The sequence below is a fragment of the Strigops habroptila genome, chromosome 9 (assembly GCF_004027225.2).
Source record: "Strigops habroptila isolate Jane chromosome 9, bStrHab1.2.pri, whole genome shotgun sequence".
NCBI lineage: Eukaryota > Metazoa > Chordata > Aves > Psittaciformes > Psittacidae > Strigops > Strigops habroptila.
In genome coordinates, this window is record NC_044285.2 from 1,969,696 (window position 1) to 1,987,549 (window position 17,854).

A 17,854-nucleotide genomic window follows, 5' to 3' on the forward strand; every position below is an offset into this window, starting at 1 on the left:
TGACAACAATGGCTGTAACACAAACAAAAAATAATGATGTCAAGTATTAATACCGATGCTGCATGAATTCAGCCAATGTGGTCCCAATTAAACATCAAGTATGGTTGTAATTTGAAAAATGACATTGCGACATTCCGTGCTCCCAACACCCATCCCAGGTCTGCCCGTTTCCCCAGTGGGATGCAGTTCCCTTCCATGAGGGGATGTGGTTCCCACCTTCCCCATCCTCACTCATGGCTGCTGTAGAAGCACCCAAGTCCAGTTGCCAAAATGCATGACCCTGACACGCATCAGGAGGGCTTTTTCATAGTAAGTTTATGTCCTGTTTTACTCTGAGTTTTGAGCCAGTGAGGAAGTCTCTTTGCATGTTTTTCTCTGCAAAAACATCCTCTGTAACATTGGAAGCTGAGGAGCTTCTGCAGTCACCAGACTCCAGAGGTCGGGACTGTAGGAAAATCAATGCACAGGGATTTATTATCCAATTCTAAGAGTTGGCAACACCAGTCACTGGCAATAAATAACTTCACTAACCAAGTGAAGCCAGACAATGTCCAACCTGCCCATGCAAGCGCATGGGTGCTACAGTGCTGACAGCAGACGCTCATGCAGAAGTCAGCAAAGTGCCTGATTTTATCCAGGATTTCCAGAGAGTAAATGAGCCCAGACAAGCTCATTTGACCAGGACTTCTTCTGGCTTCAACTGCTACTCAGAGCAAGTATGTTCTTCCCAAGCATTTCTGTATCAGTTTATTGCCTGGAGAACAGACCAGGAGATCTATAGGACAAACCTGCACATACTCATCCAACTCACCTCTGCCTCATTTCAAGTTATTGGAGAGGTTCCCAAAATTTAGGCCACTCTATGGTGTCTCCAACTGAGGATCCACCCAACCATGAACTGTCCAAACCCACCATTTGTTTCTCAACCATCAAACACATCTGGGAGATTCCAGACTCAGACAACCCCTGTACAAGGCTTATATGACAAACTGGTCCTACTGGGCAGCTTTTGGTCTATTCTCTTCTTCCCACCAGCGCTGATAACCATTGATTTACACTGATAGCCATTAATGTGAACACACAAACATGCACGCTTATCTTCATGATGTTCCCATCATGTTTTGTGTTATCAGAGAGATCACAGAGCCCTGAGCAAGAACAGCTACGGGGGATTTTCCTCTCACCACCTCCATTTGCTCCCTGGCTCTCAAACTGTCCTCATTTACCCTCCTCTTGGAGACAACGGCAGCCTTCCAGCAACCCATGTGTTGTTTTCTAAGGGTCCTGGCTGAGATGGAAGACAGTGGCTGCCCCTCTGGAACCTCCCCTTGACTGCAGAGTGCGTGAGCAGACACTGCTGCAGACTCCAATTGAGGATGGATGGGGGGGGGGGGCACAAAAAAAGACAATTAACCCCCCCCCATAATGCGAATACTTTATTATCAATGAGTGACTGGTATTAGCTTTTTGCCTGGGTATTAATAATATTTCAAAAAACCATACATCAAAATTAGGGCTTTCTCCTATTTTTGCTGTATAATTTTTCTTTTTTTTTTTTTCTTTTTCTCTTAAAAAAAAAAAAAACTGTATTGAAAGAATTATATAAGCCAAAGTGCATTTTCTGGTTTTTGTCCATATACACATTGCACCATACATAAATAATTACATTGTAAAAATGACTCCATAATTACAAGTATAATATATATTTTCATATAATATATAAAACTTTATATTAAATCTAGGTAGATGATATTTGGGATAGTCTGTGTCTTTTTTTTTTTCTATTTTCCTTTCGTCAGAGGCTGACTGTTATCGATTGTTACTGAGTAAAATCTCCAGCCAACAAGGACACGATGTGATGAACTGTCTGGAGTAACATGGCCCCCAGCCTTTGGCGAAGCTGATCCTCACGCTGTTGGGGTCGTAGGGCCCGTCCGTGTAATCCAGATCAGCCGTGTGCTGCAAGAGGCAGGACTTCTCGTAGTCAAACACCTTGATGGAGTAACCCGGCATCACCTTGCGCACGATCAAAGTCCTACAGTTGGGGATGTCCAGTGTCGGGGAGTTGACGAAGATGGGGTGCTCGCTGCGGTTGTAAGCCCACACACCGTCCGGTTCTTTGCTGAGTAAAATCCCGTAGCCGATTTTACTTCGAGTCCTTCTCACAGTCTCGCTCCTGTTTTCCAGGTTTAGCTGTCCGAGGCAGAAGCCGTTTCCTTGAGGTAGGTCATAAAATATACTGACAGACTGTTCGTACACTGTGTAGAGGCGGCCGACGCGTGTCCGGTGCTCCCAATAGGCCACGTTGCACCAATGGCTCCTCTTCACGGCATCAGGCGACGTACTGGCATCTGTAGGGCAAAGGAAAGGAACAGTCAGAGACTGCTGTGGCCTCCTAGGAAAGACAGGTATAGAGGAGAAGCAGATGGCACTTCCCACCCATCAGCTTTGCTCTTGTGGGAACCAAACTTGTGTTCAACCCAAAGCCCATCTTCAACCCAAAGCTTGTCTTCAATTATGTCAAACGCCACCAAGAAACAAAGCTCAAGCCAAGGTTGGTGACCCAACAGGCCACCCACGAGCTCCCACGGAGCTCAACCCATCTTTCTCTAATTTAATGTTCAATCCTGTGTCCAGCAGCCGGGACCCTGTGTACTCAAGATATGGGCATTTCCTACGAGCAAGAGCTGGCATGGCTACTGTACCACTGCAACTCAGCCACCCCTGAGCTTGACAGGTTCCCAAGCTCCTCCAGCATTGCTGTGGTGGTGTACCCCCATTCTCAAAGGCCATTTCATTGGGCTGAAATACAGGGGATGTCCATGAAGTGCTTGGATGACTGACCCGACACTTATCTCTGCTATGTAATATTCTTTGACAGCGATGCTGATGTTCCCACGGGGAACATGAAATCTGAGGAAGCGTTTCATGCCAAGGGGGAGTAGCTGATGCAAACTATACATGTCCTACTACAAAGCCACTGGAAATCTTTCCAGAACAATGAGAAACATCTCTTCTTTGTACAAATTACATTCTAGGAAGACAGGAGGGACACAGACTGCCAGAAGTCTGCTTAATTTACGATGCCTCCAGAATTTATGATGCCTCTAGAAGGAAGAGGGGAACTCTCAGCCCTGAAAGAGCCCCAAAGAAGGCGAATTAACCTCTTACTGAACACCATTCCCGCTCCTACCACACCGGTTAACGGAGTACCACCCTGGGATTTCAAGCAAGGAGCTCTGCTTCAAGCCAGCCCTGCTCCATGCCCAGCATTAAGCTCCCTGACAGTGTATCAGGCGCCCGCAGCCTGCTGACCCCTCTGCCTTCGTGCCATCACGTCTGATTAACGCGCACGCCGGGTGGTGCCATTATTTTGCTTCACAGACCCTATTGACACACCGGATTTCAAGCACTGCCCTACAGCCCTGGTTCTTTTCAGGCTCAAATTACCCCGAGGGGAACGGGCTCTCCTCCCCATTAACGACCTTTGAATCAAGCGGCTTTGTTAGAGTTTAACTTGAGTTGTAACTATACAAATTTAAGGGGACGGAGATGGGGGGAAGGGAGGTAACTGGGCAAGCGGGGAGGCCCTTTGCCATGGGCATTGCTCATCGTCTTACACTGACCCCTTCACCCATCACAGGTCCAAATCACCCCAAAAATGTCAGATTGGCCCCTTTCTCCTCCATCTTCTGTTTGAAGGATTTTTGAGACCCAGCACAGCTGCCAACAGCCTCTTTCCAGTTTGATGCACATTTTATCCAGACCTAGGAAAGAAACCTCGCAGCAATCAGACACTTCAACCCCGCTGGGAAAAGAAACCCCATTTTCCTACATTTATGGCAATCCTATATGGAGGAGTGAGCCAACAGCTAATACCCCCTAATACTGGAGGTGACGTCCTGAGCCTCCTAAAGGCATGGGAAAAGCCCTGCTGAACACAAATGGGTGAGATGTGCCCCTTAAATTCAGAGTTAGTGGCTCTGCACAGAAGGGAAATAGGTGAAGACCTTTGGCTAGAGCAGCATCCCAGAACCAGGTGAGGCAAACTTTGTGTTACCTTCCCCCAAGGACCAGGCCTTGTCCCCCACCACAGCCCTTGCAGCAGGGTGGGACACTCCACCACGTCCCAGTGGTACCGATGGGTCTTTGTGCCTCTGTGCTTCTGAGCATCCTCAGTGAAAACCACTCAGAGTCACTCTGTAATAAGCTCATTCTAATGCTGCACTTGGCTAACGACAAAAATCAGCAAAACCAAATGTTTTTCCCCATTCTTGTTCTTTGGCCAATAACTGTATTTCCTTTGCCATCTCAAATGACCCTCTGGCATCTGGATAACCAGAAGTTAAACAAACAACCCAAGTTGCTTCAAAAGGGTAATGACTTCATTGGCAAATGCATGATGGACATGTTGTACCCAAGCACATTATTAAATACTGATGACTGGACTTGACTTTTCCTGAAGTACCTCATGATGCCTTGCAAAGCACCAGCCATGTGAACTTTTAAGGAAGGAAGAGAAGATTCAAATGTAATTCTGGGTTAGAACCTCCTTCGCCCAGCTGCCTAGTGCTATTATGATGCACTAAGATCTCGACCAAGAACAGAAACTTTGATGAAATTGGTGATGAAAAGCTTCAGAACCTGTTTGCTCTTTAAAATGCACTACAGCAAATAGCTCCAGATCTTTTTTTAAGAGGTGAAACAAGAGGTAGTTCATACATAGTAGCATAAAGAAGAGGAACTGAGCTTCACCTTCAGATACATCTTCCACAGTGTCCAGTTTCCACAGTCATCTTTCCCCTGGGACATCATACAGTTGAGATGCCCCCAGCACCTTTCCAGAACTCTTCTCAAACGCTAGACTTTGCTGCTGTCTCACTCCAGTGATGCTGGGGGGTTACAGACAAGCTCAAAGCTTTTCATCTCCCAGGCCTGGAGGCTGGTAGCAATTACTGAGCTCTGCATCTGTTTAACCTCCCAACCTCCTCAAAGCCCTGCATGCCCATTAGGTGAGTTGGTTTTGTTATTACATCTTTTAGAAACTACCACTCAGCCCCTGAATTTCCCTCACAGACTAAGAATGGGACAACTTCAAACCTCCAGTTTCCCCATCAGCTGAATTAATTAGGGGAACAGTCAGCAATAAACGTTTAAATAGGTGTTTCCCATGGTTTACTGCAAATTAAGATACCGAGTCAGGGAAAGCAAAGCAGGAGGAAAACAGTGTCTATTCTACAAGAACATCTCAGTGTAGGTGCCACCATCCCTGGTGCCATCTCTGCTTGCCAGGAAGTGGCAAATATTTTGGCAAAATCATCAATCTACACATGCTGCAAACAGGGGAAGATTTTTCTACACATCCTGCTTTCAAGCATCTGAAATAGTTGTATTAAAATTATTTCCATGCACTTTATAGCAGGAGCTTCTGTGCATCCATCCATGCATGCGTCCTGGGGGGTGAAGTCCCTCCTACTAATGTGCTTCTCATCTCTGTCACCCCATCACAGCTCCTGCCATGCAGTGACAGCTCTGCCAGGCTCAAAGCATGCCTGGAGATGGCCTGTGCTCCTTCACACGGGTGAGGACGTGAGTTTTAGCTAACTGCACATCAAGCAGCCAGAAGTTTCCTTTCCATCCCACTCTTCCTGGCCAGGGGTGAAGAGAGGCTTTAAAAGCCCTGCACCAGCTGCAAAAGCAACCTGCTCGTGGCACGCAGGCAAATAAAACACCCTGAGAGGAGATGGTTAAAAGGCTCCTCTGAAAAGCCTACAGAGAGCGTGGGGCAGGTCCTCCTTCTCCCCCAGCCCCATCCAGGGGCTCTCACTCCCTGCACTGCGGTGGGTTCTTTTGCTGTCTTTTATCTCCCAGCGCACTCAAGCAAATCCTGAGCAGATGAACTCATCTCACAGCCCTGACACAGAGCAAGCACTTCACCAAGCCCCTCATACAGGGGGGCCTGCGCTGTGTCTTATCCCCTGCCAAGTATTAGTTTCGCCTCCAGCTATTAGCCACTACCACTCAGCAGACAGCAGGGGCGGCCGGCAGAAAAGCATGTCCTCTGCCTTTTAAACAAATATTCCCTTTTTCCCTTCTCTTTTTCCACGCTGCCCTTTATGCACGGACAAGAAAATCTGCTTTTTTCCCCCCCTTTTCTGGTGGAACAGAGGCAGCTTGTTAGCTTTCTGTTTGAAGAAAGCAAAATATTTGAGTCCTGCAGTGCCTCCCTTGATGGTATATGAAGCATTTTTAACAACTATCATTGTAGGCAGCTACAACTTCTAACAGCTACATTTAGGCTGGCGTCAGGGCTATCTCTTCCATCAAAGCCACCTTTATTGATCAGATGGACGGGCTGAAACTCTGGCTCTTGTTTACTCTCTCCTCCCAGTCGCTGTTTCCTCTGCTGATGCCTTGCAGCAGACACATCCAAAAGGAAATTCAAACAATTTAAGATAAAAAAACAAGATAGGAAGCAAGAGGAAGAATCAAACCCAGAACTTAATGGTAAAAGAGTCTTGCATGGCTCAGGCAAAAGGAATCCAGCTACGGGAATCAATGCAAAGAGCAAATACTGTAAACCCTCGCGGCGTTAGTAGCACTGCAGAGTGTGGAGGTAAAGAAAATAACTTGAGGTTTTAGCTTATTTGTGACTTGACAGCGTTTTATGCCAGTGAAGTTCAAAGCAGTGCATTAAAAGAGAGAAGAAAGATGCTTTTTTCCCAAACAAAATGCTGCACAGTCCCACTGCTTGATGTCGCACTTAAAAAGCAGGATGGAAAACATGGGCAGATCACAAAACACATGAAATATCTCTGATTCATGCTTTGGCTCTTCCAAAGCCACCAAACTCCTTCTCAGCAGGTCAAACGGCCCCCACAATATACGTCTGCAAGTAAGATCTTGCTGTGTAAAATGGGGCTGAGATGGGATATTTGCTGCAGTGCTTTGAGAAATATTCCCATTTTTGCACAGATTCCTGAGGAAACAGTCACAAGTGGCACTGTGTTGTTTTTCCAAGCAGAGCCTCCCATGAGGAACGGGTGCTGCCAGCCCCTTCCCAACCCCAAACCACACTCATGGGGTTTCAAAACACAATGAAGAGGCGCCCACAGGGAAGACTGTGCATGTAAAAAACATAAAATGCTCTCTCCAAATGTGATGGGGCCTCGGATGTGCATCTGGGCACCTGAAGAGATGAAGTGGGATATTCAAAGTGTCCCCACACCCCATTTTCATATCCCACCCTCCCATACTCCTGCATCACAGGGCAGCCTAATGCTCCTCCAGCCATAGAGCTCAGTTACATCTTCTCCCAATGACCAACGTCTTTCCATTGAGTTTTATTCCACTTTAGACTATTAGATACATCCTCATGTCTTTTTTTCTCCCCTCTGCCTTGGCACAGACACATGCTTATACTACCCACCACACAGGAGCATGGAAGCTGGATGGTTATAGCCATACACAGGTCACCATGTACAAGGTCCAGATAAAAAGCCCAGCACAAAGAACGTGCACATTTCCCCCCAAATCTTTTTAACAGTTCACGGGGAGCCATCAGTTAAAATCATCCCCCATGAATACCCTTAGGAACAAGCTCCAGGGTAAGGAAGGGGTTAAAGCTTTCCACAGCAGAAATGGAATTTTTATGGCCCTGCAAGAAAAAAGAAATTAATTGTCAATCTGCCCCAGCAAAGCTCACAACCATTTTCCTTAAGCCAATATACTTAAAATACCTCTGCTGTACAAGTTTCAGCTGGAATGTATCACTGCAGCCCCCCCGAGAGCCCCACGCTGTGACCAGCACCACGGCATCCACTCCAGCATGAGATCCTGCCTGTTGGGGTAGGGGAGAAGCTGAGCATTGCCCCTGCGAGATGTCCTGGGGACACATGGCCACAAACTGGACACCATCTGTCTGTCCATCCCCACTGGGAGTAGTGGGGTGGGACTCTGAAGGCACCTTCCCACTCTTGCAGGAGCTGCAGCCATTGGTGAGCCCTGTCTTGGTCAGCAGCTCCTTTGTCAGCCCATGGGCGCACCCCAGTGTTGGCTCCACCACAGATATTTAAGGTGACATCCCAACCCCACCAGCAAAGGAATGCAGGAGGCCATCCTGTGGTGGGCCTGGAAACACCAGAGGAACAGAGGCAGTAGGAAGTTCTCCATGCAGTCCCCAAATGTAAGTCAGGTAAAGTCCTGATGAGGACAAAGTCAGTTGAGTCCTTCCTCAACTGCTTCTTGGCCTAGACCTTCCCCATGCTGCAGAGCATCGAACTCTCTCCCAGACTTCTGTTTTGTTCTGCTGAGATACATAAAGATTCATCCCTCAATGATGAGTGTGATTTCCTGTTACAATTAATCTGATGTCACTGCTGTGGTGGTGGGGTCCCAACTCCTCCAACCCCAGCATGGCTCCTGGCATGTTCCTCACATTAGACGTGGCTGTTGTTCAGCCATGGAGTTCAGCTCAGGCATCTGGCAGGAACCAATACCAAAGAAAGTACCACGAAGAGCCAAAAAGAGTCCTCGTTGCCATGTCTCCACCACAGAGGAGGCATCTTCCTCCTCCTCCTCCTCCAGCCTTAACCTTGGAGCAGAGCTCTGGAGGGCTCTGTGAGCCGATTTCATTTGTAAACCCAGTAGATGATTAACTCAAAAGAAAACTTGTGCTGGGTTAATTAATTAAATTAGTTCCAAAAAGGGTCTGATGGGCAACAGAGCCAGTGGACGAGGTGCGTGGAGAGGCCTGGGGGGAAAGGGGGACATTTCCATGGCAGCCCAAGAAACAAAAGCAACACAAGGACAGGGGCCAATGCCAAGAATTAGGATGAAAACAATTTTCTCTGCATAAAAGAAACCACTCTGCAAAATCATCAGCTCATGCTCATTTTTTTTATATCCTTCAAAGCAAAACACATGCCATGTTTAGTCCTGCCCGGAAATTTGTAAGTCATCGTCAGCAAGCTTGTTTTCAAGCTAAACTCAAGGAGTTTGTTTCTAAAGTACTTTCTCTGGCCATTAAACACAAAGTCCAGAACAGGATTTTAAGGTGTTTTACCCCTTTTTTTCCCCAGCTCCCCTGTGTGGTTTACAAAGGTCTTTTCAGCCAAGGGTGGAAAGTCCTAGAGAGTAAAACACTGGAAAAGCCCAACTCAGGTTATTCTAAAGGCCAATGTTTTCAGAGGTTTAGGGGACTTTTTTGTTGGGTTTTCTTTGAGTTGAACAGTCTCCACATAATCTCAGCTTCTCTCACTTTCACAGGCACATTCATCACTTTTAAGTTCCTGGGCTGTGCATGTAACTGCTTTATACCTGGCATGTAAAAGTTAACACAACAATGTAAATACATCTTCAAAAGGAGCCCAAAACGTAATCACCTCCCTTGGCTGCCAGTTCCGAAAGCACCAGACCTGTCATCAACCACAATTTGGCTGAAACTTCTCCACTGTTGGAAACCAGCCCTGGGTAAGGCCAAGCCCAGCAACATCCTGGGGTCTGCCTGGCACCTCTGGGAGTGTCCATAGCATCCCTGCTGCATGGATGTGGGTTCCCCAACCAGCCCAAAATATGGGGAGGGAAACGAGGTGGTGGAAGACATGGGGGATAATGTGGTGGGAAGGTCTTCACTAACTGATTCTCTGTAAAATCAGGAGGTTTGCTGACAATGCCTTGAGCACTGTCTTGTTGGGTTGGCTTTTTTCTCTGCCTCCCACTGCCAACTGGGCAAAGCACTGACTACACTTGGAGGGGAGAAGACTCATACCCCAAGTGTCCTCTACAAGGCACGACTGTGAGATTAGGGGATGCTGAGACATGGAAAATAGGGAGGAAAATCCCTTTTTTCCATGTTTAGGTTGAGAACTCGCATGTTTTCAGCTCCTCCAAACAACCACGCACACAATCCCTTTTTTTCCCCTCCCAGAGCCTGAAAAACGCAGAGAATCCAGGAGAAATCACCCCATAAATCACTGGATGGCAGGCTTCCCTTTCAGCCGCCGCTGCAGCGTCCAACGCTCCCACCTGGCGCCGCGCCAGCCCTCCCCATTAATTAATCCGGGGGCCTCCTGCTGCAATCCCGGCTACGCCAACCGCATCCCACTTGGGCTGGGCTGGGGGGCCAAATCCCAAGGGACCTCCTCAGCTCCCTTCTGCCCTTCCAACCAGCTTTGGCTTTGCAGAGCAATTTTAGGTGCTTTTACAAATCCCAACTAATGCCCTCAGGGAGGGAACTCATCTGCTCCATGACCAGAGCTGTGGCATCTCTGGAGCATCCAGAGAGACTCTGGAAAATGGGATGAATTAATAATAGTTTTCACTCCTTGAGAAGTTTCGGCTGAGCGCTTCAAAGCATTTTAAAAGCAGAAACTAATTAGTAGGTCCCTCTGAAGAGAAACAGGAATAACACCACTTTCCACCTCCATCACGCCTCTTGGGCACAGCACGCTGGGTGCTGGACTTGGCTCTTGGCTGAGCCTGGGAATTGCCTTTACTGGAAGGTGATGGTTCAGAGGTGTGAGGCTCAGGCTGTAACCAAACCAACATCCTGCCTGGTTCACACCAGCATTAAATGAAGGGGTTTCTGCTGGGGTGATGGGAGCTCTTTTGGAAAGCCAAATCCTGAGTTGGTGAGGACACTGCCAAGGTGACTGAAGAGATGCTCCTGAAGATGCTTGATCCCCACTCCCGCTAAGGATCACTAACCCAGCATAGGATGCTCAACACTGACATCTGCTCTGGAGAAAAGCAGATTAAGAAACAAAAAAAGGCTTTTTTTTCCCTCCATTATTAGAAGATAGAAGGACACTGAGCTCCTCCAAACAAAGGTTATCCACACAGCCAGGCAGCACACCACCACCATCACCTACTCATGCTGCTCTCAGCATAGCCCCAACCCCAAATTACAGCTCAGCTCCCTCCAGAAACAACCAAAACTTGCCATTTCCAGAAGGCAAATGCTCAGTGGTTCCCCCACACGAGGCCTCCTTCAGATGTCCCAGGCTGGTCATGCAACACCCGCCTGCAGAGCTGGAAACTTTGGGTTTAAGAGCTTGCAAAGGACATGGGAAACAAAGCGACTGCAGCAGCTTTGCTGTGTTTTTGTAGTTTTACTAATCAGAAAATAAGCAGAGATGCTTCCCAGGGAGGAAAATCAAAGCAAGGCCATATAAAACGTCACCGTCAGATAGATTTTTAAGAGCCTGCCATTGCGCTCCAGCCCAAGCCGTTCCCTCTGGAATGAACCTGAAGAGGCCAGCCTCACCCTGCTATCACACCTCGATGGATTTACAGCTGAGAACAATCCATGGGGTTTCAGAGTGGAGGCAGATGACGTGAGAAGCAGCAAGCAGACTGAAAAAACCCAAGGCCACCCTGATTTCTCTGCAGCGAGGACACTGCGCAGCCAGCAGCAGCATCCTTGAGAGGAGACCAGGGTGCTGGAGGCAGATGTCTGTCGGCTTGATTCCAATACTGCTGCACGTATCAAGGACTGAGAAAACTTTAGGAAACTATCACCAACCTGGAAAACAAGCTGTGACAGAGCAGTGCTGGGCTGGGAAGGCTCCCTGGGGGCCACGGGTAGGAGCCCATCAAATGTTTTTCTCCATATGGGCTGGGAATGAGCTTTGCTCCTCCCTGGCCAAGTGGGTGCAGAGTCCGGCACTGGGCAGCCATGAGACCCCAGCCTGGGACCTCTGGGAGAGCAAAGATCATGGGCTTTCATCCCAAATCCCTGCTGGTTCCCACAACAGCTGTGGGTCCCCCACCCATCCTCTGACCCCCAGTGATGTCTCCCCTCGCTCAGTGATTCTCCCCCAGCATCCTTAATACGGGCTTTTTTTCTAGTATGTTATCAGTGCCCACACATATATGGGAAGCAGACAGAGTTTGAGAGTGAAATGGAAATTCAGCCTTTGTTCTTGCTGGCCAAAACCCAAGATCCTTCTCCTGATAAAGCTCTCCCCAGCCTCACTGTCTGAGCAAGCACCACAAAGACAGGGAGCCACGGCTCCACGGCTGCCACTGCGTGTCACGCTGGCCGCAGGTTCTTCAAGTCCTTGTTTGTGCTGGATTTCCCCATGTTTTACAGGGAATTAAAGGATTTTGGGTGCCAGCATGGCCTTTACAAGGAACAATCCCTCTGGTGTGCGAGCCAACCTGGTCATGCTGAAAGGATAAATCTGGATGGAGAGGTCTTGGGGTTTGTATCTGTTGGAGAGGGATTAAGTGCAATGGAGATGGAGTCTGTATGTGGAGTGAGCAGCCGTGAGAAGAGCTGAGTGAGGCAGAGGCAAGTCTTGGGTCCTGCAGCAAAGGGGGGACGAGGATGGCTCCTAATCTCCTCCCTCCTTGCCTGCCTGCACAGCAGGGCCGGGAGGGACGTGCAGAGGGGTGCGTGCACGCGTGTGCACCCACACACGCCAGATTTCCTGATAGCTACTTCATGTATTTATGTGTAAACATTTTCTGGATCTATTCCAGCCCTTATTCCAAGCAAGCAGCTCACTCCACTGACAACTGCTCGTGGCCAGCATCCATGGGCTCTTACTCCCACTTAAAGCAAAGACTAAACAATGACTTAAGATCTCAGGATTTAAGCTCTGTAGATGGTCCCTCATTCCCAGCTGAAGCAGTGAGGATGCTGTGCTGGCTGTTTCTGCTTTGTAGGATGACCTACACCATGAATGCCATGGATAATAACCCTCGTGTGCCATGGTGGATGCACCAGGAGGTGTCTCCTGGCCCTTTTCCTGTAAAATCCAGAAATCAGCAACCCAGAAAAGCAGATGTGGCACAGGGATGCATTTCTGCTAATCTGGGATAAGATCACCCCCAAAGACCAAACATTCCTCATGTTTTTATAGTCCCTGGAATGGCGCTCTAAATCCAACGAAGTGCAGATAAACAGCAAGAAAATTTGTGCAGGGGATAAAAGCAGGGGATGGGGGATGAAAAATGATATATTTGCATGAAATCCACATCATTTACAGGCATGACTGCAGCTGGGTGAGGCAGCAACGTGTGGCCTCCAAAAGCATCATCACAGTCATCTCCCAGATGACAGAAATCCTAACCCTGTATTTGCCTATGGAGAGTGGAGGTGACTCATGCTAATTACCCTTCCTGGCCAAGAAGGACTTGTTTTCATTACTAAAAACCACAGTTTCTTCTAAAAAAAAGGGGGTGGAAATAGGAAAATACCAAAACACATAGAGAACTCCATGGGATACATCCTGTCCTGCTGCTCTAATACGAATCCCAGACACCCTGATACTCCAGCTTCACTCGGGATGTTCAAAGAGAAAAGGATTAATGAGTTATAGCATGGACACAGCACGGCAGAGATGCTGCCAGCATTAGCTCCGTGTCTCCTGATTTCCAGTAATGCTCATTCAATATATCCCAGCTAAAATAATCTGTGTGTGTGTGTATGAGCCGAGCTCAAGAAGGGTCTTGGTCCAGCTTAAAAACCCTCCCACCTTTCTTGGACAAACTCTCATCTTTGTTGGAGGGCAGCTAAAATTTAAAGCTAAAAATAAGCTTTTCAGGACCGGCCTATGCAGGGTTTGTGGCTGCAACTCCTCCACAAGGCGTTTCAGGAGGGGAATGCACAGGCTGCAGCTCTGAAGTAAAGTACCAAAGCAAACGACCTTCCCATGGAGAGGGAAATGGGAAGGAGAGCAGGTCGGGCTCTTTGTAAATCAAGGCCAGGGAGATTAAGGGAGCATGAGAACACTTTGTTATGGCTAACGAGTTCAAGACTGCACACCCTCATCACCACAGCCGGGCACTGCGAGGGGAACAACCAAATTCTTCCCCTCCCCTCAAGGGAAATTGACTTTAAAAATTAAATTAAAGCATACTGGGGGGAAGTCTGCCTGGTATTCTACATTAAAAAGACAGCCTGTCAGCAGCCTGAAACAGACCCATTTCTCTCCTCTGTATGTATATATATCATATATAAAATATCCACATGGATCCAAAGAACCCCCCTGCACAAAAAGAATAACTGAGCGTAAAATCGAAGGCAGATATTTTGCACAAAGCTCACACAAAGCTCCAACAAGCAACACAAGTTCCCACTTTTGACAATTTTTGCTCATTATTGCAACATTTCTGACTATTTCTGACGGGGCTGTGGATGCTCTTCATCAAGGACTGTAGTGATAGGACAAGGCTTAATGGGTTTAAACTTAAACAGGAGAGATTTAGGTTGGAAACCAGGAAGTTCTTCCCTGTGAGGGTGCTGAGGCGCTGGCACAGGGTGCCCAGAGAAGCTGTGGCTGCCCCATCCCTGGCAGTGTTCAAGGCCAGGTTGGACACAGGGGCTTGGAGCAACCTGCTCTAGTGGAAGGTGTCCCTGCCCGTGGCAGGGGGATGGAGCTGGATGAGCTTTGAGGTCCCTTCCAGCCCAAACCAGTCTGGGATTCTATGATGTGGAAGCCTCATCATCCAACCCCAGCATGTGCATGATACAAACCAATGCTATCGACGTTATAAACTCTGTCAAGTTCCTGCACTAGAATCCTTAAATTGTTAAAAATAGGAAAGAAACTGCACAGTTCACATATTTCATAAAGCTGGGTTAAATCAACATCTGCAAAAAATATCCCTGTTAAACGAAATAGCAGGATTTCATTAAGTAAATTGCAAGTTGGCAAAAATTCCGAAAGAAAGGGAAAAAGCCACAGCCAGCCCTGTAATTTAAACCTTATTTTAACTGTGACAGCAGGACGGTGAGAGGCTGCACTTCCAAACGAAAAGTAACGTTCAAAATAAAGTACCTGTTCCCCACCTCAGTGTCTGCAGTCATTATGATAATGGGCTCTTCCCTATGGAGATGGAGTGGGAGCTGCTCCTGGCGCTGCATCCTCTGTACTGAACTCAACCAACCTGCAAAATCCAGCATTAGCCACCACTGGAGCACCCAGATGCCAGCGTAGTGGTGGGGAGTGATGGGTGACAATGTCTGTGGAGCCATGTGAGCTTAGGAACCCCCCCGCAGATCTGCATCCCACGGTTCCAAGCAAGAAAAAGGGAGCAAGCCCTCTGCCTGCAGGCCGAGCAGCCAAAAACTGGGATTAAGATGGCTGCGGGTCTGAGAAACTGCTCAGTCTGGGTGACGCTTCATCACTGTCTATATTTTAAATCCATCCTGCTCCCCTGCACACGACCAGTAGCCAGCCAGGGCTGGTGGCACCTACCCCACCCGGTGCAGGCAGCGTGGTCGTGCATGGTGCCCACTGGGTCTGGGTGTCAGCAACTGGACTCCTTGCTTGGGTATCTCAAAGAATCATGGAATGGTATGGGTTGGAAGGGACCTTAAACTCATCTAGTTCCAACCCCCTGCCATGGGCAGGGACACCCTCCACTAGACCAGAAGTCCCTGAAGGGACAGGATGCGTGTCCTGCTCACCTGCAGGGAACTGGTTTTGAGGTTTCCTTTGGGACTCTGGTGTTTTAGGGTGGTTGTGGCACCATGTGCACAAACTAAGGGTGCAACACCTCCTCAGCCTGGAGGTACAGCCGCTCTGGCCGTCGCCTAGGACAGGCGGGGAGCAGGCAGGGAGCAGGCAGGGCATCACCTGCCCTTCCAGCCAGTGTTCCAAACCTGTGGAGCGCCTTTCCTTTCCCGCCTGGGGTGACTCAGTTGGGCTGGGCTGGGCTGCCTGGGGAGGCCTTGCTCTTCCCACAGCACCAGCCAAAAGCCTCTGCAGGAGCCATCCCCGCAGGGGACAACGACAGGGACAGGCAGGGCGGGCTCCTGCTGTGGGGACACCCTGAAGAGCACCGTCCTCTGGGGCCACCTCCTCCAGCACTGGGCACTTGGGGTCCAAATATATATACGTATATATGCATATCTGAGCTCCAGAACAACAGCAATTACAATTTCCCATGAAAAGCTCTGCTGTCCCAGGGAAATCACCTGGAAGCAGCTCTCTGGGATCACACTGAATCTGTTTGCTTTGAAAATAATCACAAAACCTCAAAACAAAACCTAAAACCAGCAGTTCCAACATGCAAACTCCGGGCTGAAGAGGAGACCTTTAACAAAAAGACCAATTACTTGCTTACAACATTTTGGCTTCGCTATTTTTCCTGGCATTTATGACACTGGAGTTATTTTGAAGGGCTGTTTGCTCCATAAGGAGCCGAGAAAACAGTGATCCTGTTTCCTTTCTGATCTAAACATCCGTTTGCCGTGCGAGCAGGAGGAAAAAAACCCAAACCAAAACAAACACACACCCCCCCCATGCATCTCAGGAAGAGCAAAGAAAGGAGTGGTGGGTGCCAGTGGGAAGGAGAGCACCCACCCCACTGCTCCCCGCTCAGCGAGGATTTCACCTATTGCCATCCAAAGGGGTATCCATCCCACACCAGCCCTGAATGAAAGGGAATGGCATTCCCAAGGGGTTTGGGCTGCTCTCCTTGAAGAAGACTAAGCAATGGACCCATGGCTGGACCCTGGCATCTTCCTCGACACGTGCCCAGCTCATTGCCACCACCAGCTGCACCCTCTTGCAGCAGGATTGAGAAGCTCCCAAGGCTGGAAAAACAGGAAGGCTCACAGCCTTGTATGGGATGAAGCAAGAAGTAAAAGCTGCACGGGCACCTCATAGGCATGTTAAAGATACAGCATCACTGGAGCCTTGCAAAATCAAACATGGGAGCAAAGAAAAGTGGTTGTCCTGGGGCAAGTGCAAGGCAAAGCAGGGAAATCCCTGCCTGCTGCCAAAGCTTGCTCTAAGTCATGTCCAACTGCACGGCACAAGTCATCTCAGCACCCAGCAGCGATCAGGATGCTGTAGGGATGTAGTACTGGATAATCAGCGTCATCGCAAGGGCAGGGTGAAAGTGCTAAAGATGCTCATACCTCCCCCAGAACCGCTGTAATGACTGCCTGTGTCTTGGAGGCCCCCTATGTCAGAAAGAGCACCTATGCCAAACCAACCATTTACAGACCACAGTGTCACCACCACCTGAACCCCCAAACCTCACACCAGCAACCTCGTGGCTACGAGTTCTACATCAAACCCTGCAGAGAGGTGAGATCTTGCACATGCAATAGCTGCACAAACCTCCAGAAGGTGCCTCTTGCCAGGGGTCAGTGGCTGTAGCCATTGTGCCTTCCTGTTTGGGGACACACGCATGCCACCCCCAGGACCCACAGTGTCCTCGCCACCATCTCCTCCCAGCTACGCTCTCCACCCTTCAGTGAGCAAAGGGCCAGCTCGCCGTCATGTTCCTAAATTTCCTGGCTTTTGAGGATACAAGCCAGGCCATTAACATTATTTATAGGTTCCTGTGTACGAGTTTCCATTTGTTTGTCTGCTTAAAAACAGTGAGGTGAAGAAAAGAAATTCCTGGAGGTCAGGCAGTGAAAAAACCTGCCCATGTCCATGGTCTCATGGACCCAAAGGAGCAGCAGCTCCTTTAGAGACATAACTGTTTCCTTAAATGCTTATTGTGTAAATATTTAAGCTACTTTATAAAACTTTTACAACGTACTTAGGAAGCATAAATCTCCCCATCAGAGCACGGCAGGCCAGCGCAGCGGCGCACGCTCAGCTGGTTTAAAGAACACAAACGGGGACATTTCTAATGCTAATGCTGGACCTAAGGGGCCCTAAGGTCACAATCTTATGGAAATAGTTACTCAGCTGCTCCCCTTCCCTCACCCCAAAACAGAGCGTGGTGGTTACGTGACACGAATCACTGCAAGAAGGGTAACTCCAGTGTCACTGTGTCTAAAAGAATCTATTTACAGTTACTGCTTAGTGGATGGCATTATGGATAGAAGATCCTATCTTCATTTCAAAGAGAAGGTCCTGAAATCTTCTCTTTGAAA

General features: G+C 48.5%; 1 protein-coding gene across 1 annotated transcript in view; it reads right to left on the reverse strand.

Moving 5' to 3' along the window:
- Positions 1 to 1,613: 1,613 nt before the first annotated feature.
- Positions 1,614 to 17,854, reverse strand: part of SMAD6 (SMAD family member 6) — a 42,217-nt gene continuing 25,976 nt past the window's right edge. The window contains exon 4 of the mRNA XM_030498065.1: positions 1,614 to 2,351. Coding sequence (XP_030353925.1) covers positions 1,810 to 2,351 — 542 coding nt within the window. The 3' untranslated portion in view covers positions 1,614 to 1,809. The remainder of the gene's footprint in view (positions 2,352 to 17,854) is intronic.